At 37.1% G+C, this 25,346-nt stretch overlaps 4 protein-coding genes across 12 annotated transcripts; 2 read left to right on the top strand and 2 right to left on the bottom strand.

The window, feature by feature from the left end:
* Positions 1-4,070: 4,070 nt before the first annotated feature.
* RABA3 (RAB GTPase homolog A3) lies at positions 4,071-6,290 on the bottom strand. Its single transcript, XM_008234870.2, has 2 exons — positions 5,776-6,290; positions 4,071-4,803 (listed from the first exon to the last, which is right to left on the bottom strand). The coding sequence occupies exons 1-2, from the start codon at positions 6,042-6,044 to the stop codon at positions 4,356-4,358; spliced, it is 717 nt and encodes a 238-aa protein (XP_008233092.2). The 5' UTR covers positions 6,045-6,290; the 3' UTR covers positions 4,071-4,355.
* A 3,764-nt stretch (positions 6,291-10,054) lies between these two features.
* LOC103332167 (ATPase, F1 complex, OSCP/delta subunit protein) lies at positions 10,055-10,968 on the top strand. Its single transcript, XM_008234871.3, has one exon. The coding sequence runs from the start codon at positions 10,146-10,148 to the stop codon at positions 10,782-10,784; it is 639 nt and encodes a 212-aa protein (XP_008233093.2). The 5' UTR covers positions 10,055-10,145; the 3' UTR covers positions 10,785-10,968.
* Positions 10,969-12,112: 1,144 nt separating this feature from the next.
* Positions 12,113-19,002, top strand: LOC103332168 (U-box domain-containing protein 44-like). 5 transcript variants are annotated; one of them, XM_089052645.1, is made up of 8 exons: positions 12,113-12,303; positions 12,437-12,581; positions 12,688-12,747; positions 13,243-13,302; positions 13,614-14,996; positions 15,256-15,559; positions 16,118-16,605; positions 17,335-19,002. In XM_089052645.1, the coding sequence occupies exons 5-8, from the start codon at positions 13,761-13,763 to the stop codon at positions 18,331-18,333; spliced, it is 3,027 nt and encodes a 1,008-aa protein (XP_088908771.1). In that variant the 5' UTR covers positions 12,113-12,303; positions 12,437-12,581; positions 12,688-12,747; positions 13,243-13,302; positions 13,614-13,760; the 3' UTR covers positions 18,334-19,002. The 5 variants fall into 5 exon arrangements, with proteins under 5 accessions (XP_088908771.1, XP_088908772.1, XP_008233094.2 ...); XM_089052646.1 differs by having other exon boundaries at positions 12,113-12,581; positions 13,243-13,282; XM_008234872.3 differs by having other exon boundaries at positions 12,113-12,581.
* Positions 18,982-23,926, bottom strand: ECA2 (ER-type Ca2+-ATPase 2). Of its 5 annotated transcripts, none has more exons than XM_089052643.1 (9): positions 23,629-23,926; positions 23,137-23,336; positions 21,470-23,030; positions 21,265-21,386; positions 20,868-21,146; positions 20,397-20,780; positions 20,176-20,285; positions 19,844-20,072; positions 18,982-19,770 (listed from the first exon to the last, which is right to left on the bottom strand). In XM_089052643.1, exons 3-9 carry the CDS (start codon positions 22,935-22,937, stop codon positions 19,207-19,209), a joined length of 3,156 nt encoding a protein of 1,051 aa, XP_088908769.1. In that variant the 5' UTR covers positions 22,938-23,030; positions 23,137-23,336; positions 23,629-23,926; the 3' UTR covers positions 18,982-19,206. The 5 variants fall into 5 exon arrangements, with proteins under 5 accessions (XP_088908769.1, XP_088908768.1, XP_008233098.1 ...); XM_089052642.1 differs by having other exon boundaries at positions 23,289-23,336; XM_008234876.3 differs by lacking the exon at positions 23,137-23,336.
* Positions 23,927-25,346: the final 1,420 nt, after the last annotated feature.

Below are 25,346 nucleotides of genomic sequence, written 5' to 3'. Positions count from 1 at the left end.
CCAAATCATTGAGAAGTAGTTGTGGGAGATTCAAGCCTTTTTTTTTTCTTCTTCTTCTTTTATATAAAATGAGGATTGTAAATATATTGGGAAATTGTGTCTGTCAAATGCTTATTGTTAAGTTGTTTGTACCATATATGACCGGACCCTCTTAACAAGAACACGTTGAACAAATGGCCCACATGACCCAGCTCAATCACTAGAACTCACAATGACCATCGACAAGGGATAGCCCCAGGCAACTTCACCTATCGATCCGGCTCAACAAAGGCACCGGCCGTGCTACTTTCATGTAAGGACACGTGACAGCCCCTCGAACAATGTCCACAAGTCCCACATCGAAACTATAACTCATGGTGCTCCAACTCTCTCCTCTATAAATTGAGCGCTTACCCCAAAGTACCAGGTAGCAGTAACTTGTCACTAGTACTCTTACATTGTCTAATTATTTATTCACTCAATCCTTCAACTAACTTAAGTATCGAGAGTCTTCGGCCAATACTACATCGGTGCCTAGAGCCTTACCGTTGTTCTATCTCTCTTTTACATATCCACCGACTGAAGGTGGATCACTTCGAAGTTGGTTCCATTTTTGAACATCAACATAAGTCGTTTTCATTTTGCTATTTCATTTTAGATACACAAAGGTGTGAAAGGACTGTATTCCTACTTCTTGCAAATCACAGTTTAACCCATATGCAAAAATAATTCATGAAAATCACAAAAAGAAAAATCTCAATACATGTCAAAATATAATTGACAAGAAAATACGAGTTCCTACTTCTAGAAAAGGAAGCAAGTATTTTCCTTTTAAAATTATGTATGAAATTGTGATTGTTACCATTTACCTAACATACTACATATACACTACATATATGACAAAAGATTAGTCATCTCTTTATGTAGTTTAATGTGCTTCACACCAGTCATGAATTTTTTTAATTTTCTTGAGAAGCTGATTTATGCGATGCGTCTAAAAGCAAAAGTCCTGTTATGAACATGTATGAAAGTTGGCCAAATCGTCCTTGACCAACAATTTAAGCAACTTTCTAAATTATGATAAATAAATAAATAGGATGTTAACTCTACAAAAATAAATAGGATGATGAAAAAGCAAAATAGAAAGACATCTTCTTTCTTTTTTTATAATCAAATTAGAAAGACAACTTTTGGTAATATGTACTTTACAAGAATGAACTTCGGAGCTCGATCATCTCCATTCATGTATATATGTCTGACTATAATTTGCACCAACAATACAAAATTTATTTGCAAAATGTTGTCTCATGATTGATTTTTTATTTATTGAATTTATAATATACATCTTATGTTGATTTTACTCACTTTTCGACCTCCTCATCATTATATGACAAGAATCTGGCAAATATATATATATATATATATATATGTATGTACATTGCAATTATAAAGGGGTATTAGTTCAGGTATGTTCTGAGACAGGCCAGCTTTATTCATCAATTAAAAGTTCAATGCCTCGATGTTATGCCGATAAGGACGTGGACCAAATTGCTCCAGACAGCATGATCAAGCCTACTCCTTTTGCCACCCTATACATGTCCCACAACAACCAATTCAACGAATTTTTTTAGGCTTAATCGTAGCAAACTATATCTGTAGTTATATTTTCATTCCTCAACTCCAAAAACAGTTGTATAGGTCCCCTAATTATGCATCCCCAATTATGTATCGTATTGCATAATTGGTTCTTCCGTTAAATTTTGTTAAATTTTCTGTAAAAAAATGAGAGTAAATTCGGAAATTTATTCACAACCCTCCCCTTCCTTCATTGCCGCAACCCACGCCTTCTTCCTCCTCCAATTCCTCCCAACCCCAATCCCTCTATCTGTCACGCTTGGCTCCCATCCCCAGCCCGTATTCCTCAAAATACTCCAGCCCCAATTCTCGCCATAACCCTCCCCCTTCCTCCTCCCCCACCCTTCTTATCCCACAAAATCTTAAAAAACCTATAATTTAAAATCAAACAAAGTTTTAAAAAATGGAGATCTCCAATGAGCTCACATGAGAAGGCATGAAGTGCTCTCTCTCTCTCTCTCTCTCTCTCTCTCTGGGTAATTACTATGATTTTACATTTATGGATGTTTATGGTTGATGGTTTACAATGCTAGGTTGGGGTGGGAGGAAGGATTGGGTGGCGAGTTTGGTACAAGGGAGGAGAAACAGTTGAATTGTCTTTCTTTTTTCCTTTTTCTTTATTTTAGTTTTAGTATTATTTAATTATTTTTTATTATTTTGTTTGTATAAATATTTGGAATGAATTTCCAAATTTACCCATGTATTTAACGGAAAAATAGACATACTTAATAGAAAGGATCAGTAGTGCAACAAAATACATAATTGAGGGACCTCTACAACTATTTTTGGAGTTGAGGGATGAAAATGTAACTACGGGTATAGTTCAGGACCATTACTACAATTAAGCCATTTTTTATAAATATTATTAAGATATGGTAATAGAAAAGGGTTTATGTGTAACTCAAATGATTAAGAGTGTTTATCAAATTCCACTCTTTCAATACTACTTGTATTTAAAAGAAGTGTGATCATTTCTCTAAGTGAAAATTATTTGAATATATAATTCACATTCTAAAAATATCATCATACACTCCTTATAATTCACGGGCACAATTTTAAGGTGGTAAATTGTAAAATTATTGTTAGCTTCAAATAAATCAAACATCACCATGCCTTTTAGCCATAAATATATCATCGATGATAACAACTAATCATGCCACATTAGTTCATGAAAACATACATTTTCCAGTGAGATGTCATACCAATTAAAGCTTATAAGTAAATAAATAAGTTACATGAACTTGATGTTAAACTTTACACCAAAAGGTAATGCATCATTATTGCTAAAGCCTAAGTGGTTGGGATATAATGAGTGCTTAAGCTAAGCAAGGGTTATATCATAAATGTTATGCAAGATACTTCAAAAGGAAAATGATTTCCTTCCAATTTTATAACCTTGTTTTATATGATATGTTGTTCTGCTTTTGAGTTTGCTACCCATAACCTAACTCATGATTGTGTTTGATGCTCTTTTGGAGATTGATAGATGGGCTAGCTCAACAAACTTCTTCAACTTTGCCAGCAAAAAAAAAAAAGAAAGAGAAAGAAAGGAAATTTGATAGAAAATGATGTTTTTGGGTGATGCTTGTAGATTTTTCTGTACCTACACTACCTTGGTGAATACAGATCCCTAATTTGTTGCCCAAAAAGACAAAAGGAGACGAAAAAGAAAGAAGATGTTGGGGCACTATTGTTTTCAAGCTCTGTAAATTAGGTTGTTTTAGCCTCTTTGGTGGGTAATTTGTTGCTTGACAGCCTCAGGTGAGGTAGATTGACACCCTTTAAGCGGCATGTAATAGTGTTGGGTCGGAGAAAATTTTGGCAAAAGCGCTTCCCACTAAGTAAATAAATTTAGTGCTTGAGTGACATGTATGATTCATTTAAATATATTGCATATTACAAGTTTATTTATTTATTCGTTGCTTTTGGGAAGGCAAAATCTCAAACTTATGGAGTTCGTATTTTCTTAAGTAAATGCCATGCAAACCCCAAACATGGAAAAATACCATTCAGCATTCGTGCAATGTGCTCAAATAAACAGAAGGACGACTTGTCGTTTTACACACCTTGAGCCACTTCAAAACGCATCGTTTCATTGCTCCTCCAACCTTTTATAAAAAGTGAGTTACTTGACCAGGGCCCAGCTTTTGATAAGAAAGAAAGGAAGGCCCAATAGTTCGGGCCCTGCCACCCAATGCCAAGGTCCACATTTGACAGTTCACCTACAAAACATCTCTTTTGTACTGAGGTGGGTCGCCCGACCCAACCAATCAAGTACCGTATGCCATGCGCGGTGTATACTAAATTAAATACGTATCTCTGCCATACGCAATAGGTGTTCATTTGTTAAGCTCTTAATTGAAATTCAAATGGAAGAAGCTTGTAGCTTAAGTGATTAAGAATAATTATTCATGCACTTGAGATTTTGTGTTTGAGTCCCCCTCTCTCAATATCGCTTGTGTATATAAAGAAAAATTAAATTCAAATACCAATCATGATAATTACAAGCGAAAAGACTTATAAATCCAGTGATAAATTACTTGCCCACATTCCGCAAATCGGAATGAGAATTTGACACTTACTTTTACCCTTCCAAGGCCTTTAGCCTCTTTTTTACTTGTTACCCAAAACCAAACAAATTCAAAGAAGAAAGAAAAGAAAACATAAATGGCTCATCCTTGATGTGGCAGTAAATAAGTTGAAAAATTATACCACCGGCCCCCTCACCTAATACAATTAGATCAACAAGAGCAAGCAGATAATTTCTTCATCTCACTAATTTCCAACTCAGACCCAGAAATAACATCAATTTTAGCTCCTTTAAGATCAACCCCATTGGATTTGTTTCCATTGCCACATTCCAATGCCTTCTTAGACACCACCCCATATATCTTCTCTAGGACACTAAAGAATGCAGTGTCCACATTTTCACCACTGAAGGCTGATGTCTCAGAGAAAAACAGCCCTTGATCCTCAGCAAACTCAACTGCATCTTCTGTGGGCACATCTCTCTGCTCCCCAAGATCAGCTTTGTTCCCAACCAGCATGATCACGATCGAATTGTCGGCGTGAGCCCGGAGTTCTTCCACCCACCTAGCAACATGATCAAAGGTCTGCCTCTTGGTAATGTCATACACCAGCATTGCCCCTAATGCACCTCTATAGTATGCACTTGTTACTGCTCTATACCTACAAGGACCACCAACAAACATGCTTTTCTTTAAGTATATTCGTCTTTAAATTTTCTCAATTCTTGTCCAAATCTAATAATACGATGAACCTACACTTTGTCCCAGAGATTTAATTTTGAGATTGGTTCTATAGCAGCAAGTTTGGAATGCACTTGTGCAGTACATTTAATGTTGTTGCTGAAATTGCTAATATGCACAGAGAGAGAGAGAGAGAGAGAGAGAGAGAGAGCTCAGTACATAACAACAGTACCAGCATAAAATCAGTTTGTTTAACATTTATACAGATCCCTGTGCACTTTCATGTCTGTCATCTAGAGAAAAGTAGAAAGAAAAAAGAAGAAGAAGCCTGTATGTCTGTAAGTATGGGCTCATACTAATGAACTTATTTTTGTCATGTTGCAAAACTACATTGAGAGCTAAAGCACAAAAGCTGGGAAGCTGGTCTTATCTTCATTTGGCACAGTGTCACTAGCTAGACCTAGATCCCAAATCCACCAATAGGGAAGGCTCCTTTTTAATTTATTTATTGCACATTTTGATCAGAAACAAATGTTGATTATGTCACATATACACTGCATTAAAACCTCTAATCATATATTCATAATTCATGTTTCATATACCCTATACAGAGCACAAGTTTTAAACCAAAAAGTATTATATTAATGTGCTTGAACAGTTACATCTGCTTCCATATTAATGTGGATTATTGTTTAGATAGTAATGTTCTCTTCACATACTTACTTAAATTGCGGGACAAATGATTATGTTGTCAGATTGTGAATTTGAACCACACATTCTGAATAAAATTAAAATAGTTCGGATTCAGAGACTAACAACGCAATCATTTTATATTGTCAGATAGTCTGGGAAGGCAACATTCTCCATGCATTACATACAATAATGCTGAAGCTTCAATCACCATTCAAATTCAAGTAAAAAAAGTTGAGAGAGAGCTAGAGATTTATAAAACCTTTCTTGTCCAGCAGTATCCCAGATCTGGGCTTTGATGAGTTTGCCTTTAATGGTGACAGTCCTAGTCTGGAACTCAACCCCAATTGTGGACTTGGAGTCAAAGCAGAACTCATTCCTAGTAAACCTGGACAGAATCTGAGTCTTCCCAACTGCTGAGTCTCCAATAACCACCACCTTGAACACATAGTCTATCTTTTCTTGCCCATTAATCTCCTGAGCTACCCTCTGAACCTGATCAGCCTCAACCCCATTCATTTCTTGGTTCATTTTCTCAGCACAACTTAACAATCAATTATCAAAAAGATGGTATATAGTGCTCTTTCTCTCTCTCTCTTTGTTTTTCTTTTGAAATTGGACTTGGAAGACTTAGTCTTTTATTTAGTCTAGGATGTCAGTGGGAGCAAGTAAAACAACAGGAAAAAGATTGAGAAAAAGAGGAGAAGACAAGACAGGGTTGTCGTTAACAGGTGGAGGGAGAGAGAGAGAGCTAGAAATGAAAATAATGGCTGTCCCTCTCTCTCTCTCTCTCTCTTTTAAATGCTTTAAGCATAGTGCATTATTAAATCATACAGTATATTGTACTGTGCATAATTTGGGCTAACTCTGTCAGTCAAAAGCTGTACAAGTTTTGTTTAATGGTTCTGAAATTGGGGTTTGGGAGTTATTAATTAAAGTAATCCAATTAAATTAAGCGGCATATTTACTTACAAATGAGTCAATTGGGGTTTTGATTAAAGTTGATTTCATCATTACAAAACAAGCAAAAATGGATTGGTCTTTGATAATAAACTCACTCATTTGAAGCCAGTCTAGGTGCCTAATGGGTTGGTCTTGTTCATGAACCAGCTCATTTGAAGCCCTTCAAAAATACTTTCTCATCATAAAATCCGATATGACATGTTACATTATGTATATTCCTCTTATCTTCTCAAAAGGGTAGTTGGGTAGCTAGACATGCAGTTGTACGTTTGTCTCTTAAAATCAATGCTATACATAATAAAAGTACACAGGTAGCTGTGTTTATTAAATTTATTTGGTTAAGGTCTGTCTCTGCCAAATAATTTAGAGCCAAGATCTCACTTCAAGAATTCTTCAAATAAGTTTATTTGAGAATATCTTCGTACCATCTTTTACCTTATTGAATTTGATCACGAAAAGAAACTCTTTCTACCATGAAGATTTGAACTCATCACATCTTTACAACAATGTACTTTCATAATAACACTGAAATTCCAACATGTGGAACTTCTTTATGCTTTTCTCTGCCTGCAGAACAATACAACCTTTGTGATGTTTGCACCGACAAAATGTTTGGTGCTGTGACATTTGTAAGAAATATGAATGATGATGAGGGCAATTTTTAGAGGAATATAAAGCAGGGGCGACCCTAGGGTGGTGCACTATATAAACCCTGATTCTTGAGGGCCTCTAAATTTTTTTTAAAAAAATACTATATATATTAATTTATAAAAATTGTATATATACTATAGTGTGCTAAATATTTCCACAAAAGTGTACGTAGTGGAGTTGGCTTTCCAGTGCGTCTCCACTTAACAGAGGTGCCCAAAGTCTTTCTACTCCTCCCCTATCATTCTTTTAAAATAAAATAAAAAATAAAAGTTTTCTCCTCATAGAAAAGTACTTTCTTCATTTATAAAAAAAAAAACTTCATGGCTTCTTCTTTCTCTTAAACTCTGATTTTGTGGTAAGTAATCATCATCATTCATCAATCTCTCTTTGATTTCAATTAAAAGTGAACTTTTGGAAAAACTTTATTATGAACATTTGATTGATCATTTCTCTTCTAAAAATTCAACAAGATCAATTTTCAGACGTTAGTATTGTACTAGTTGTGTTTTTTTTCTTTTAAGGAAAAAGCTCTCATAATAGTTTTAATTATTCAAATAAAGACATCAAATACAACGTGAATGATTTTGGATAGTTAGGAATGTTTTTGTTGTTGGTTTTGTGTTTAATGCAATATAATCTATTTTGTTAATGACATTTGTGTGAAACTACTCTTTAATTTGTGATTGCCATTTTTTTTCCTATTAAACACATATTGCTTATTGGAGGTAGTAAAGGACTTTATAGGGGCACACGGAGCTTATTTTTGTACTAAACATACTAATATTTAACTTTATCAAATGGAAACATTTAAATTTTTATGAATTTGATTTCTGATTGTCATTACATGTTTATTGATGGTGACTTTTAGTTATAAAAAAATTGTTTATGACATTAAGTTATGGAAAATTTTTATTTATAGTATTTTCGTATTAGATTATGTGAGGCCTCAATTTAAGTTTCGTACAGGGCCCTCAAAATCTTAAGGATGATCCTAATATAAAGTTTTGAGTAGGGTGTTGGGACATACCCTTTTGGAATTCTTTAGTATCTATAAATAGAGTAGTCTTCCTGCAATTAAAAAATTGAATTGATTCAGTTAATGTTTATCCATTTGAATACGAAGAGTCTTAGTATAGTCATTGACTATGTTGCACGGACACGGGTACAGGGATACGGGAACGCGACACAGCTACACGGCGACACGAAAAATCTCAAAAAATTAGGACACGAACACAGCTAGGACACGGTAATTAAAATAATAATTAATTCTCAATAGTTCAATGTCACATAATTCCATAAAACAAAACAAATAACTCATATAAAATACCAACACACAAAAAAAAAAAAAACACACACACACACACACATCAAAACATAGAAACAAAAAAACATAGGACTTTTATTATTTGTTGTGTTTCTCTTAAAAAAAAAATATAAGAAAAGAATCTTCACCTCACCACCAAGTCCAACTCTTCTATTGTTATGGAGGGAAATAAGATAAAAAATAGAAAACATAAATAAAAGCATTTGAAAACAAAGGAAAAAAAATTGCAAAAACACTCACCTTTGCAAAAGCTGGAGAAGAGGAGAAAAGCTACTGCAACGGAAGAAATGAAGTGAAGTGGCTGCTACTTTCGTGAGATTCATTTAGGTTTAAAAAAGTCTTTTTCCACTTTCAACCCATCTTTTTTAAAATATTTCAAATTAGTCCACTAAAGTTTCAAAAATCACGTTTAGACCCATATTTTTATTTTTAAAATTTCAATCTGGTCCCTGCCGTGTCTTGACTGTGTCAGAGCCGTGTCTTGACCGTGTCAGAGCCGTGTCTTGACTGTGTCCCAGCCGTTAACCGTGTTGGAGGAGTGTCGGGAGCATGTCGGAGCCGTGTCGGAGTGTCGGCGTGTCGACACTCCGACACTCCAGCATTTTGGAGTGTCCGTGCAACATAAGGTCACTGATTATTGTATGTGAGAGAGTTTACTACATAATTTGGTTCAAAGAGTCCTTATGAACTGTAGTGCTTCTTTCACAAGGACATGATAGGAGGCGAGTGCCAGTCACCATAAGTACCTGTGTGGGGCGTAATTTGTTTTAAAGTCAGAGTGTCCAACACTTGCCTCGACTCAATTATTCAAATTCTTCTAATCCATATTATGTGAATTTTTTTTTTCCATATTATATAAGCATGCATTAATTTTTAAGTTTGAATTTAATGATTATTTCTGAATTTCTATATGATTAAAATATAGCAATTAGACCCTCTTTTTTTTCAACAGAGGGGACACCAACCAATGCTTATAGTTATTGCTACATACATGAGCATTGCTTTAATATTATGTTTGGGAAGGCCTACCTACAAGTTAACAATGTGGAACTTGTTTGTATGGCATTGATCCATCAAGGATATGGCCAAATCCAGGATCAAAATAGTGGATTGAAAACTGAGTGATTGAAGAATGATCCACATTTTCATAGATTGACTAAAACAAGAAAAATTCACATATAATAGTAAGATTTATGTGCTTCACTTTTAACTATAATTGAGTACGTACTTCTGAAACGATCTTTTAATGTCAAAAAATATATATTTTGGGATAATTTCGCTACCACTCAAGGGATTAGCGGCAGTTTTCCTATTTTTCTCCTCACCATGCTAAATTAGCATAGCATCCACCATTTTTCCAGCACATTTTGCAAAATATTACTTACAAGTTTACCCAAATATGAAATTACATGTAAGAATAACTGTTCCACGAGCACCGATGTACCACTTGATTTATGGGCTGGAATGGGCTGGGTTTAATGGTATTACTTAATGGCCTATTTGTGAGTGGCCCCTCACAGCTTACCAACTGCCAAAGTTTTACTCTGCGGCTTGCAAGCCTGCAACGTTCAAGTCAATTTGAATCACAAATAATAATTCAGAGAAATTGCTTTCAAGGCAATTCATCTCCATTTGTTGACATTTATTAGTGGCTGACCTGAAAGCCTGAAACTTATCCTCTTCCTCTCTCCTCCATGGATACCCTGTCAAGCTCTGTCTCAACCCTCAAAGTCCCTACCCTTCTTTCATCAACATCATCTCGTGAGCTCCATCAATTCAATCCTCAAAGTCCCAGAACACACAAACTTCCTCCACAATCCCACCTTCACTCCACCACCAAACCCAACTTAATCTCCAACAAAACCCCCTCTTTCTCTCACAAGCTTGTCTCTTTATCTTCAACCCCCTCATTCTTGAACTCCTCTGCAACCCTCTCTCTCAATTCTTCATCATCCTCTGGTCTCCATAGAAAACCAGCAACTGGGTATGCCGCTGCTCTGCTAGACATAGCTCAATGCAACAGTTCTGTTCATTTGGTTGAGAAGGACATTCAGAGGTTCTTGAAATTGCTCCACAATAAGCAAGTCCAAGCTGCCTTGGCCAACCCTTTTGTGGGTGAGAAAGAAAAGGGCCAAGTAGTGAACTTGGTGGCTGAGAAAGGGGGATTCAATAGGCATTTGGTGGGTTTGGTGAAAATGCTGGTTAGGAAAAATAAGGTGGGGATTGTGAAAGAAGTGTTGGAGGAGTTCCAGAGGATTTACAATGAGTTGTCTGGGACTGCTAAGAAGGTAAAGAATTTGGTTCATGAAAGCTTACTTTCATTTGCTGTATGATGCCATAGGCAATCCAAAGATGTAAAGATTGCAACTTTACAATCTATGACCAATGCAAAACTAGTTGTGCTGTATGAATGCATAATATGGCTGTCCAACATTCAAATTGGATATCCAAATAAGTATGTAAGCTCATCAACGCTCATATTTTTCATAATGTTCTGGATATTCTTGGTGATGATCACTCTCAGTTTTCCCACAATTGCAGAAATGCCCAAATTTTTTTCAATACTAGAATGGATCATTTGGGGCAGGAGGAGAACAACATTTTACTTGTTGGTCGTTTTTGAACACATCATATAATGCTTAACCAATTCAGTGAAATTTGTTAATCCTCCCGGAAAGAACACGATAATGGATTGTGTTGGTATAAAATTTTAGATTTTGTTGAAAGAGAGACAATGATCATCCAAGTACCTAAAAGAAAAAATTGGGATGAGTAGATTTTCTGTAATCTGTTGCACATTACAAATTTTACTCTTTATTTTGTAAATCCATTTGAATTCTTCTCTTTAGCTTTGAATTCTTCATCCATGGACCTTTCTTTGCTTTCCACTTTTCACCATATGCTGCTTCTTGAAAATGTCAAAGGTTCATGACCAGGCATTCAGCTGGGTGTACAATATGATGGTGGGTGGAGATAATCATGATAGTCCTGGGGATTCGTCAGTGCATTATAATGCAGCAAAAAGTTGATGTACTTTCTTCATTGTATTTTACTGCACTTCAGTAAATCATATATACGATTAGTGGGGGCAAATAATGTCTTAAAAACGACTCAGCACAATGTGCCTTAAAACATACCAATGGTAATTTTGTATTAATGCACAAAAGAATTCAGTTCATGAGAGAGCTTATTTCTTTTTGCTGCATGAACCCCCGTTATTTTGTACAACCATTGAAGTATCACCACGCCACAATTTTGTATGTGAAATGACAATAAGTGAGAATAGATTTCTAGTTTAAAGGATTAAAAAAGTGAAAATAGATGTGAATTCTCTCCGGATCGTTTAAGCTTTTCCAATGAATTAGGTCACGTGAGAAGTTTTACTCATGTTTGTCATATTGTTACTAGAATGACTCCTTTAATACTATTACTTCTATTAATCTAATAAAATTTTATCGCCTGATGTGGATAAAATAATAAGAAAGTTAAGAAACAAATCATTAAATAGAAATTCAGTTTTTAATGAAAAAGATGAAGGGAAACGTTAAAATTATTCGAAAACTATATGGTTAAAACGACATATGAATTGAATGAATCGAACGAGAAAAAACAAATGCAATGGACAGCAGGTGCGTTTTAAAGTTCAAAAGCTTTTTTTTCTCTTTCTGTGGAAAAAGGAAAAACGTGATTGACCAGTGAGATGGCAACGGGCCCTCTCTTTTTTTTTTTTTGGTCGAAAACGTGTTTAAGCACTTCTTCATACTTTTCAAAGAGGGACGGCAGTGGCATGGTGATGAGTTTTCCAGAGGCTGGATAAGCTGCGAGCTATTTTTGTTTTACCTCTGGAACAAAGTTGGGTATTTTTTATTATTTTTTTGGTCTCATCTAATCTTCAAGTTTGATATAGTATTTCAGTCAACGGTCACATGAGCAAAGACCCAGAAAGATAATTTCTCCATTTTACTTCTGTGAAAATTTTACTCAGAAAAATCCTTCAAGGAAAAAGTCAAGACTTGGGACTTGGGGGAGAGAGTCTCCACTTGGAGGCAACAAACTTAAAGACAATTTATTTTTCAGATTGCAACTTTCCTAAATTACCCAAATACAGAAAAGAAGAGAAAAGAGAAAAGGTATTTCTTTTAGTCCTAGTTTTCAAATTTCTTTTCCATTTTTAAAAGGCCTCTGTGGTGAGTTGATTGATAATTTTCCCGGGAAATTTGGGTGCATTTTCTGCAGAAATTGTGTGGAAAAGATTGATGGTGCTGTGAATTTTGATGGGCATAAACTCTTTCCCAGGTCTGTCTCTTAAACTTTTTCTTTTTGAATCAGTGAAGACTTTGTTGTTGACTAAAAGGGTCTTGGCCTTCTGCTTTATTGTATGCTTGCTGTTTAATGGGGTCCTTCTGAATTGCAATTTGAGCCTAAATTTGAAGAAATAAGCTGGAAATTGAAGCATTATTGATTTCAGTATATTGAATTAGGACTAGAACTTACTAGTATTTGTTTTAAGTGCATGATATTTGTTGGCTTCGCTGCTCGTTTCTTCTGGGAATTTAGTGCGTTCAAGTTCTCTGACCAGAAAAAGAAAAAAAAACAGTAGCTTTCTAGAATGGTTATGTTTGTTAACTCTGTTTGGTTGCTGAGAGAAAGTAGCAAAGAATGAAAGGGTTTTTTTGGGTACAAAATTTCTTTATTTTTTTAATGAAGCAAGGGAATTAGACTGAGTAGACTTATTGCCAGTACAAACTTATAGCTGAGCTTAATTTCAGTCTTTCCTTTGTTGATAAACAGAACAAAACGATTTTCCCTTTGATGGCAGAGGAAACTGAAGGTTAGAGAAGAAAATGACAGGTTCAGTGTTACTCATGTCTTTTGGTTTCTGTACAATAGTGGAGACTAATGGTTGGATTAGGGACATTGAGCGGAACTCTCCATATCTCAAAATTACGAAAGAATACAAGACTTAATTGTAAATTCTCGGTTATTCTCAGCAACCAAACCGAGAATTTGTATGTGAGTTTTAATTTTGTGTGATTTTCATTTCTGCCTGGTGCTCCACGACTGAATGGGGAGTTGGTCCAGATGTATATGAGTAAATAAATTCAAGTATAATCAATGTAGTGTAGCAAGACTAAGACTAAGCAAATACTCTGATATTTCAGATTGAAACTGAATGCATGGACATGAAAACTATTTTGGATCAAAAGCTTCTGGTTGTTGTCCTGCAAGAGGGCTTCTGCCACTTTTTGTCAATTGTGCAGTCAAATGGGAAATGAGGATCTCACTTGCTAGTTTCAGTGAGTTGCAAAATGTTGGCAGTGGACTTGGTTTCAAGTGCTGTATCTGCTCCGACTTCAGAAGTCATTTCTCAAACAATAGAGGCCATTTTCGAAACTGTAGCTGCTGCCAATGATGTCCTTGTTAAGAAGGATACTTTCAAGGAGCTTGCAACTTATGTGGTAAGGGTAGTTCCCATCTTAAGAGAGTTGAACAAGAAAACTGTTGTTCATTCTGAGAGCTTGAACAATGTTATGGAGATTCTTAACCGAGAAATCAGAGCTGCAAAGCAACTGACTCTTGAGTGCAGCAAGAGAAACAAAGTGTTTCTCTTAATGAATTGCCGTCATATAGTTAAGCGCCTAGAGGACATAATGAGAGAGATCAGTCGGGCTTTAAGTCTTCTTCCCCTGAGTTCTCTAGATCTTTCATCTGGCATAATTGAAGAAATTGAAAAGCTTTGTGACAATATGCAGAGGGCTGAGTTCAGGGCAGCAATAGCAGAAGAAGAGATTTTGGACAAAATTGAGTCTGGAATCCAGGAGAGAAATATGGATCGTTCTTATGCCAATAATTTGCTGGTTCTCATTGCAGAGGCAGTTGGAATCTCAACTGAGAGGTCAGTGTTAAAGAAGGAATTAGAGGAATTCAGGAGCGAGATAGAAAATGCCCGGCTGAGGAAAGACCAGGCTGAAGCTATACAGATGGAACAGATAATTGCTTTATTAGAAAGGGCTGATGCAGCTTCATCTCCTAGGGAGAAAGAAATGAAGTATATCATTAAGCGGAAATCTTTGGGTGGTCAACCATTGGAACCGCTTCAATCATTTATTTGCCCAATCACCAGGGAAGTTATGGTGGACCCTGTGGAAACTTCTTCCGGACAGACATTTGAGAGAAGTGCTATAGAAAAGTGGTTTGCTGATGGGAACAGATCGTGCCCCCTGACAATGACTTCTTTAGACACATCAATTTTACGGCCAAATAAAACTCTGCGGCAATCAATAGAAGAATGGAAGGATAGGAATACCATGATTATGATTGCTTCCTTGAAATCAAAACTCCAGTCTGAAGAAGACGAAGAAGTGCTTCATTGCCTCGGTGAACTACTAGATCTCTGTAAAGAAAGAGATCTGCACAAGGAATGGGTCATACTGGAGAACTACATACCTATTCTCATTCAACTTCTTGGTGTTAAAAATCCTGAGATAAGGAACCATGCTCTTGTCAACCTGTGCATTTTGGTGAAGGATAGTGATGATGCAAAGGTAATACTTTGCTTACCTTAACTGCATCGTGTACTCTCTCTCTCTCTATCTCTCCTAGCAACAGATGCACAAGGCTGTAAAATGCCCCTTGTGCGGTAATATTCTTTTAATGAACAATGATGTTCTTCATTTGCCTACACAAAAAGAAAGAAGAAAAACATGTGCTTATTGTTTGTAGTAATAAATACATTTTATTTTTCTACGTTATCTTTTCTTAATTCCCTCATGTATGGCTATAACCTTATAGTTAATGTTGCAGGAAAGAATTAACAAAGCTGATAATGGCATTGAATCTATTGTTCGTTCACTTGGCCGCCGTGTTGAGGAAAGGAAGTTAGCAGTGGCGTTACTTTTGGAATTATCCAAAAGCAATCTGATAAGAGAGCAAATAGGGAAGGTTCAAGGTTCCATACTCCTATTAGTTACCATGTCCAACAGTGATGATAATCGGGCTGCCAGAGACGCACGAGAGCTATTGGAGAATCTATCATTCTCTGATCAGAACGTTATACAGATGGCAAAGGCAAATTATTTTACACATTTGCTGCAGCGTCTCTCTGCAGGTTCTCTTATCCTCTTTCATAATAATTTCTTATAAATGGCTTGTACGGGATCTTTCTTCTTTTTTTAGGTTGTATAATAAGAAGCCCCTCATGCAGATTGTAAAATAGATCTTTCTAAAATAATGTTGCAACCTTTACTAAAATAACCCTACAAGGTCTGGGTTCAAATTCATTGTTGCAACCTTTAGCATGATATGTAATGGTTCCTTCTGAATTTTAGCATTGTATGTAGTAAAAAAGGTTAGCAATCTTAGTTTTATCACTACAATATGTTCATCAGTGATCCAAGTTTACGCTTGATTCAATAGAATTCCAATAGTTTACATGTTTGCTTCCTTGAATATGATTATGTTAAATTTAATTGGTATGTTAAGAGATCTTTTGGTGTGGTTTATGAAAGCTTAAATGTATTTTATGTTTATATTTATCGAAAAATTTAGCCTTAGGTATGGCAATGTGATTTTTAGTTTGTATGTTTGCTACAGTTTATGTGTCAACAGTTCATTTTATGAGTAATGAAGGTTTGTTGCTATAAAATTGTCAATTTTTTATATTCAGGACCAGAAGATGTGAAAATGGCCATGGCATCAAATTTGGCAGAGATGGAGTTGACTGACCACAATAAAGAATCTTTGATAGAAGGAGGAGTACTGAGTCCACTTCTGTATTTGGTCTCACATGGTGACATTCCAATTAAAACTGTGGCTGTCAAAGCTCTTAGAAACCTCTCAAGCTTACCTAAAAATGGTCTGCAGATGATTCGAGAAGGTGCAGAGCGCCCATTACTTGACCTTCTTTTCAATCTTAGCTTGTCATTGTCAAGTTTGCGTGAATATTTAGCAGCCACAATTATGCATCTCGCCATGTCAGTGTCTCTAGAATCCAGCCAGACACCCGTTTCATTTTTGGAATCGGATGAAGATATTTTAAAGCTTTTCTCTTTGATTAACTTGATGGGGCCTAATGTACAGAAAAGCATTATTCGCACCTTCCACACCTTGTGTCAATCCCCTTCTGCTATAAGTATCAAGACCAAGTTGATACAGGTGTGTGTTTTATTCTAGAAGACATTTTTATTTCAATAAAAATTGGTTTCCTGTCTACATAAGTCTACTAGTAGAATGTTAATGGGATCTCAAATTTGAATGGAGTGAGAATATCCAAGGGTGGCTAGTCTCATAAGAAATTGGGAGGTAGTGCAAAGTCCTGCAAGCTGAAGCTTCACTTAATGTTATTTCTTAACAGAAAAGACCTGGAAGGGATATCAAACTGAAATAACATTAAGTGAAGCTTCAACTTGCAGGCCTTTTTCTGTTAAGAAACTGCATTCGGATTCATGTTTTGCAATTAGTAGCCAACATCAATCAACTTTCCTAAATCACACTCGTGAAAACTTTAACAACTAGGATAGTGTTTGCCCAATTTGGATTAATGATGCACATTTGAAATTCCCATAATAATGAAAAAGAAACTCATTGAAGGTTTATTAAGAGAAGGTCGTGTTAATAACATTTTATGACATCTTTTTTAGTTCTTGTCTCCTCCTCATGGGTTTACACCATGTTGAGGTTGATTATTTTCAACCCTTACGCTGTTACACTATGAAGTTAGAAAATGTAAACTCAGGTGCAGCCTATTGAATTTTAGAGTTTAAATTCCTAGTTCCATTTTTACAACTATCTCATTACTTGGAATAATAACATCTTTACCAGACGCTAACTTGATTTACTTAGCTTCTGGTAGATAAGCTTTAACTGATTTGGTTACTTTTACAGTCCTCCGCAATACAAGTATTGGTTCAGTTGTGTGAGAATGATGACCTAAACCTACGAGCAAATGCTGTAAAGCTGTTCTCTTGCTTAGTAGAAGGTGGCAGTGAATCCACCACCATCCTGGAGCATGTGAATCAGAAGTGCATTGAGACTATACTCAAGATCATCAAAGCTTCTGACGATGAAGAAGAGATTGCTTCTGCAATGGGCATTATCTCTAACCTTCCAGAAATCCCTGTAATCACACAGTGGCTTGTGGATGCTGGGACACTACCTGCCGTATTCAGTTTTCTCCAGAATGGCAAGCAGAATGGTCCCCATAAGAATCAGTTGATAGAGAATGCCGTTGGAGCCATTTGTCGTTTCACTGTTTCAACAAACTTGGAATGGCAAAAGAGTGCAGCTGAAGCTGGCATTATACCCTTGTTCGTACAGTTGCTGGAGTCTGGAACCTCCTTGACAAAAAAACGCGCAGCCATATCTCTCTCTCGATTTTCAGAGAGTTCACCACAGTTGAGCAGGTCTCTACCTAACCGCAAAGGATTCTGCTGCTTCTCGGCCCCGCCAGAAACTGGATGCCCTGTTCATGGAGGAATATGTAGCATTGTTTCATCATTTTGCCTGGTGGAGGCTGATGCAGTGGGACCACTAGTTAGGATTCTGGGAGAACCTGATCCTGGAGCGTGTGAAGCTTCTTTAGATGCACTATTAACTTTAATTGAAGGTGAGAGACTGCAGACCGGTAGCAAGGTGCTTACAGACGCAAATGCCATCCCACCTATAATAAAATTTCTTGTTCAACCCTACCCTAGGTTGCAGGAGAAGGCTCTACATGCTCTAGAAAGAATGTTCCGGCTGCTGGAGTTTAAACAGAAGTTTGGATCGTTAGCTCAGATGCCTTTAGTTGACTTAACTCAGCGTGGAAGTGGTAGTGTGAAATCTATGGCAGCTAGAATACTTGCTCACTTGAATGTGCTTCATGATCAGTCTTCCTATTTCTGAAGGAACTTCATGGTTACAGCTACATATGTCAATGATTTAGAGATCAAGCATAAATTCACTTTTATGCTTTAAACTACAGAACGATCACTAAAAGTTACCGGAGGACTTGCCATGCAAAGCTATAGACATGGGAGCCCGTCGTATTTTTATAAGCATGGCTCTCTGGTCAGTATGTCATTATCTGGTTTCAGTAAAGTGTGATTGGACGGACGCAATTTCATTTTTCGAGTGGCAGCGTCAAGATCCAAATGAGAATTTAAATTCTGCTGCTGTTGGACCAGGGGGAAGTTTGTTTGCGGCTCATACATGTGGTGCCGCAGGAAGTTGGTTTGTCTCTGTATTTGAAGCTTGATTTGTGTATAATGGTGTAAGGAGAAGATAAATCAGTGTAAGCCATCACTGGTGGACTGGTAAGGGAAGCTGAGGTCATTTTTTCAACCACGATTAAATTCTTTTCTAATATAGGATCTGGATTCTTTCTTGTGTATACATAGGAAAAGAAGTTCAAAAATTCAAAATAAATTTTCAGGTTAATTTGTGTCCTTTAGAATAAGTTATGCTGTCTATGCAGTATATGCTGAATGTTTCATTGAAGCAGCTGCTGAAAAACATATCTGTCATTTAGGACTTGGAAGATGTTTGAATCAATTGCCTTTAACAACCCAGAGATTAAATATTTTTCATTTCTATTTTAATTAATGAACAAATGTGTTTAATGCCTTTACTTTCACACAAAAAACAAAACAAATTGAAAGTGAAAGTGAACAGATAAAAAAAGTTATCAGAAAATTCTAATTAACTACATGGTTTCTTTACTCTGTCACATCCAGAATGAATCTGCTTTCCTACTGATCATAATAACCTGAGATTTTATCATGCTGTTTTCTCCTTCTTTGCTCTCCAACTTCTCCTCCTTCCTACTAATTTAAGAACCTCGTCAATAAGTATCACCGGCACCGAGATCAAAATTACCAGGAGCCATTCATTCAGACTCAATGGAACAACGCCAAACACGTCTGCTAAAAAGGGAATGTAGAGAATGAGGCAATGAAGTCCAAATGAGACTGACATGGCAACCAAGAGCCAAGGGTTCCTCCAAGGTGGCATTTTGACCAAGCTAATATCTTCAGAAAGAGCATTGAGGGAATTGAACATCTCAATGGCCACCAAGACAGAGAGTGACAAAGTCATTGCCTTCACTTTACCAACAGAGAAATAGTCACAAGGGTCAGAGAAACTGATAGTCCGACCTCCGCTAACTGTGAACGGAGCCACGGTAAAATTCGACCATGACGGACACTCTCCCCAATTTCGAAGCTGAGATAGTTCAACAAGTGTATGTCCATCACTCACAAGATTGATGCCCATAAAGGAAGCCTGAGTATACCACAAGATGAAAATGCCAACAGTTGCAATGCCCACATAAGAACCAATTACCTGCAGTCGTGAACATGTAAAGTTTATGACTTTTGCATGGCATGCTGAAGCTCAATTAAAAGTACATACTAACCAGGTAACGGAAAAGAACCCAAGGACTCATAAGAGCATCGTCACTTTTGCGGGGCGGTTTCTTCATAATATGCATGTCAGCTGGGTTAAATCCAAGAGCTGTTGCAGGTGGTCCGTCGGTGACCAGATTTACCCACAGAAGCTGCACAGGTATCATACATTCGGGTATTCCCAATGCCGCGGTCAAGAATATGGATATTACCTCTCCAACATTTGAAGAAATCATGTACCTGCAGAATGAGAGATTGAAAAGTTCTTACTCAAAGGAAGAAAAGGGTAAGAGAGGGAGGGAACATATTATGCTTATGATGATGAACAAAGAGAGAGATATGCCTGATAAAAGCTTTCATGTTAGTGTAAATGGCACGGCCTTCGGCAACAGCTGAAACAATAGTACTGAAATTATCATCTGCCAAAATCATATCTGAAGCTTCTTTTGCAACCTGGGATATAAAACATGAAGGGTTAGAAGTCACATTGCAAGGCTCCAAGTTAATGATAACTGTAAGTGGCAGAGGGCATCATCCTATGTTCCAAGAGAGTGTGAATGCCACCTCAGTTCCTGTGATGCCCATGGCAATCCCAATGTCAGCAAGTTTAAGTGCTGGTGCATCGTTCACTCCATCTCCGGTCATTGCAACAATCTCCCCTATCTCTTTCAGCATCCTTACTATCTCTTGCTTATGCCTAGGCTCCGCACGAGAGAAAACCTTCCCTCCTGGTTTTGCTAAAAATTCCATTTGTTGTGGCTGGGGTAGAAACATGAACTCTTTTCCAGTAAAACTTCTCCCTTTCAGATCCTCTTCTTTAGAGAACAACTTGATTTCTTGACAGATAGCCTCAGCTGTGGACTTGTTATCTCCAGTTATTACCATAACTCTAATTCCAGCTTCTCTGCAATCTTCAATTGCTTTTCCAACTTCATCACGAGGAGGGTCCTGTGCAAAATAGTTATCAAATGAAATATTTGAAATTTTGAACCTTGAAAATCATCAAGTAGCAAAACATTTGTGGCATATACATACTCTTAACCCAACAATGCCTACAAAAACTAAGTCACTTTCAATGGAGGAGTAGCAGGCTGGATCAAGCAACTTCTTGTGAGCAGGATGGCTTTCAGAATGATAATCTGAAAACTCTCCCAACTCCTCCTTATATGCAAAACCCAAGCACCGCAATCCCTTTGAGCTCATGTCCAAGAGTCTCAAGAGCAATGATTGTTTACAAGGTTCGTCTATTGGAACAAGGGATCCATCAGCAAGTTGTACATGCAAAGTGCGCTCCAGTAAACTCTCAACAGCACCCTGCAAATTGCAACCGTTAAATTATACAAGCACCAGACAGTGCATCAAGCATAAAAACATGCTGTAACAGCAAACTCAAACCCAGTCGTAGACAGCAATGAGACAAAAAATGAGTCACCTTGACAAGAAGTCGGTTACGCCCAGTTGGCTCCCGGACAATAACACTCATAGACTTTCGAACACGATCAAATTCTAGTGTGGCAACCCTTTTCGATCTTTTTGTCCACCACTCACAACAGCCTGTACTTGAAAAATTGACCATTAGAAAGCTTCCCCATTGTCAACAGCTTAGATCATATGAAAAAAGAATAGTTTTGGCTAACCTAATTTCACTGTTGTGGTGTCAATTAAGTAGCTTGCAGCAAGCTGTGTGTCACGAATTTTGTTTCTCGCCTTGATGTCTGGAACTCCCATCTTTTCAACCAAAACCTTAAGAGCTGCCTCAGTTGGCAAACCTGTAGCCCTGAAGAGCTGGCCATCAAAATAAATCCCAGCATCATTGCAAATAGCACAGATTTCTGCAATGGCTTGCATGTTAGCATCCATATTATAGCAAGTCCAATCAACAATTCCCCCATCCTTGGGATCATAAGTTGTGCCTTCAACACGAATTGTTCGAGAAGCTGTGGTTTTTCCACCCAAAGTGAAGAATTCTGTCACAGACATCTGGTTTGTTGTCAAAGTCCCAGTTTTGTCTGAACAAATCACAGTTGTGCATCCTAAGGTTTCTACACTTGGAAGCTTCCTCACAATTGCATTCTTTTGTGCCATTTTCCTTGTACCAAGAGCTAAGCAAGTTGTAATAACAGCAGGAAGACCTTCTGGGATTGCAGCCACGGCAAGTGCAACAGCTATCTTAAAATAGTATGTGCATCTCTCAAACGAAAACCTAACATTCGTTGGCCATCCATCAACAAGATCCCAAGAGAGGAAGTTTTTGTAGTTCATAACCCAAACAATAAGGCAAACAAACCCAATAGCAGTAGTGAACCTGCTGCCAAATTCATCCAGCTTCTTCTTCAAAGGGGTGTCATCTTCTTCCAAAGAAGCCTCATGTATTTGCTTTTGTATTTTGCCAATCTCAGTGTTCATCCCAGTGCTGACAACAACACAAAGACAGCTACCATTGACAACAGTTGTGCCTGAGAAAACCATATTCTCTTTCGCCTGCAAGTCACAATCATCCATAAATATAGGACCAGTGCTTTTCAGAACAGGCATTGCCTCACCAGTCAATGAGCTCTGCTCCACTCGCAAAGTTGAAGTCTTTAAAACTGCAACTCTCATGTCAGCCGGGACTTTGTCTCCCACTCGCAATTCGACGATATCACCAGGAACAAGTTCTCTTGCAGGCAAATCTGGCACCAGATAGCCATCTCTTAAAACCTTTCCAGATTCACTCTGCATCTGCTTAAGGGCTTCAAGTGCTTTTTCAGCATTGCTCTCTTGCCAAACTCCAACAATGGCGTTAAGGATTAAAATCAATACTATCACAAATGGTTCTACATAGGCTTCAAACCCTGACTCCCCTGACTCACCTCCACCCAGGAAAGCTAGAACAAAAGATATGAAGGCTGCAACTAGAAGTATTTTTACAAGCGTGTCATCAAATTGCTCTAACACAAGCCTCCATAAAGGCTTGCCCTTCTCTTTGGAAAGCTCATTCCAGCCATACCTTTCACGCCGCTTCTCGGCCTCATAAGTGCTCAGGCCCTTGTCTAGTTTCACATGGTACTCTTTCAAACACTGCTCAACCGGCCATGACCATGCTGGGACTGGCTTTTCTTCCATTGATGCTTCAATTTTGGTGCTCAAATTTCACCCCAAATGAAAGCGAAAGAAAAACTACCTTACCTGAAATTCTCTTAAACCCATGTCAGGTACCTGCATAATAATTCAAAAACATGTAAGGAATTTCAACAGAGCATGAATTAACCATATATCCTCAAAATATAAATATGTTTAAAACCTGTAAAACAATTTCACGAACCAGATTTGAAAAACTCATCGAGAAAATTTACTGTTCAAGACAAATTGAGAACTTTTACACTCTTTTTCTCCTCTACAAACCCAAAAATGTCTTCTTCTTTTTTTCTTATACTAATTCTTCAAAGTAAACCAGAGGATAAGTCAGTGACATACAGCATAGTTTCAACTCATTCACAGCAGAGCCATAATATAAAGACCAGGCTGCAACAGAAAAGAGTAGTTTCAACTTTCAACTCATTTAAAGCCCGGCAAGAGAGAGAGAGAGAGAGAGAGAGAGAGAGAGAGAGAGTGAACAGAACTAGTCTGCAAACAGATTAAGCAGAGAATATGAACTGAAACTGAAGTGTATGTGAGACAAATGTTAGCAGCAAAAGAAAACCATACAAAAATAAGGCAGTTAAAAAGCACAGCACCCCAACAACATATGTCATTTATCTGCAAAACCCAGAAAACAACAAAAGCAAAAACAAAATTTGAACTGTGTGGAGCTTACTTGAACTAAAAATAACTGACCCTTCAACAAGAACATGAAGAAGACATGAAAGATACCGAAGCTGGCTGACTGGCTGGCTTGGACACAAAGCAATTCAAAGTTCAAAGTACACAAAAACTTGTCAAAGAAATGAATGGTTTTGTTTTGAACTTTTAATGAGTGGACTGGCTCCTGTTGATCTTTCTTTTTCTTTGGCTTTTACTTTTTTATTTATTTTTTATTTCCTCCTGGGAAGAATTTTGGGATCTTTAAAGCTTTAAACTTTCAAAATTCGCGTCTTCTTGTGGGTGGGTGAGTTGAGCTTAAAAAATTTTGAAGGAGAGGAGATCGTGCAGCACGAATATGAGATCGTGTTGACGATTATGACCTCGTGGGTTTGGATTATTTACGCGTGGAGCCCCTCAGATTGACTTGTTACCTGCATTTTTTATTGGTGACTTGTTTGCCGTACGCGTATGGCCGTAGGAAGGAATCTATGCTTCCATTTCCATCCTTTTTGTGTGTTCAAGAAAAAACCACAAATAAACAAAAATGAACTGTTAATTCAAAGCAGAATAATTATTATTTTTAATTAATCTCTTAACTAGAATAGAACTTGATGCTCCTTTCATATTCTTGTCTAACTTGTGCCGATGGTTTGGAATTATATTTTACATGCTTTTTGGATTTTCACGAATCTCGTACGCATGCATACCTGTAAATGCACACGTCAAAATTATTATTATAAATTACAAACCTTACGCCATGAATCAAATTTATTAAGTACATATGAGCCTTCGTACTTTTGTGAGAACTTTATTCGAAACTACTTAAGTTTACAACTTGTCTCATATTCATCTCTTTGTCCGTGGAAACTTGTGTATCCCTGTTTTACGATTTTAATTACAATTATTTTAACACCCGTAAACTATAGAATTACAACCTAACTATTTAATTTACAACAGTTGATTTGGCTCTTATTTATAAACAACAATTGATTAAAAGCTGTGGCGCTGGCTGCCAACATATATAAACATTAAACACCAATTGGCTGTTCTAGCCAGGATTGAACCGACGTCGTACACGACGGAGACGTATACTCATAAATTAACGTCGTACTCATGTGTATGTTAAACACGCCCAAAAGACACCGTCGTATGATCGTATCATTGTTAAAATTTCATCCGTACCCCCACAGAAAAGAGAAAATGACAGCCAGACAGACAGGTAAAAAGAAGAGAATTTTTAAGGTGGTGTGGTTTGGGGACAGGGCTGCTGCTAGGCTGGTAAGAACTGAAGACCAAATGATAATAATAATCAATGATGGCATTTGTTTGTGCGGCTAAAAACCCTGCTTAATCATCATTACCATTAATCAAATTGTTTAATGTTAATGGGGTGGGAAATCCCATTCAAACCAAAGTTCCTGGTAGTTTCTTCTTTTACCTGCCATAACCACTACCTCATTAAACTAGGGTTTGTTATCAGTTTGGGATCATAAGACAGTGACTTTATTTCTATTTCCTTCTCAATGGCTTCGATCCAAAAATGCAATTTGCTTGCTTACTCATTAGTTTAGTTTTAATTTTTAAGAAAAATAAGAATTTTGCCTCAACTTCGAGTGGTAAAGAAAGGAATGGTTTGACAAATAAATAAAGGAATAATGTTGCCTCAAGGGGCTTGTAGCCCGAGTGTTTACAAATATTTATCCTTTTATTTGAGATCCTAAATTTGATTCC

This window comes from Prunus mume, linkage group LG5 (genome assembly GCF_029339155.1).
Source record: "Prunus mume cultivar Tortuosa linkage group LG5, ASM2933915v1, whole genome shotgun sequence".
Taxonomy (NCBI): Eukaryota; Viridiplantae; Streptophyta; class Magnoliopsida; order Rosales; family Rosaceae; genus Prunus; species Prunus mume.
This window is presented reverse-complemented; position numbering and strand designations above follow the sequence as displayed.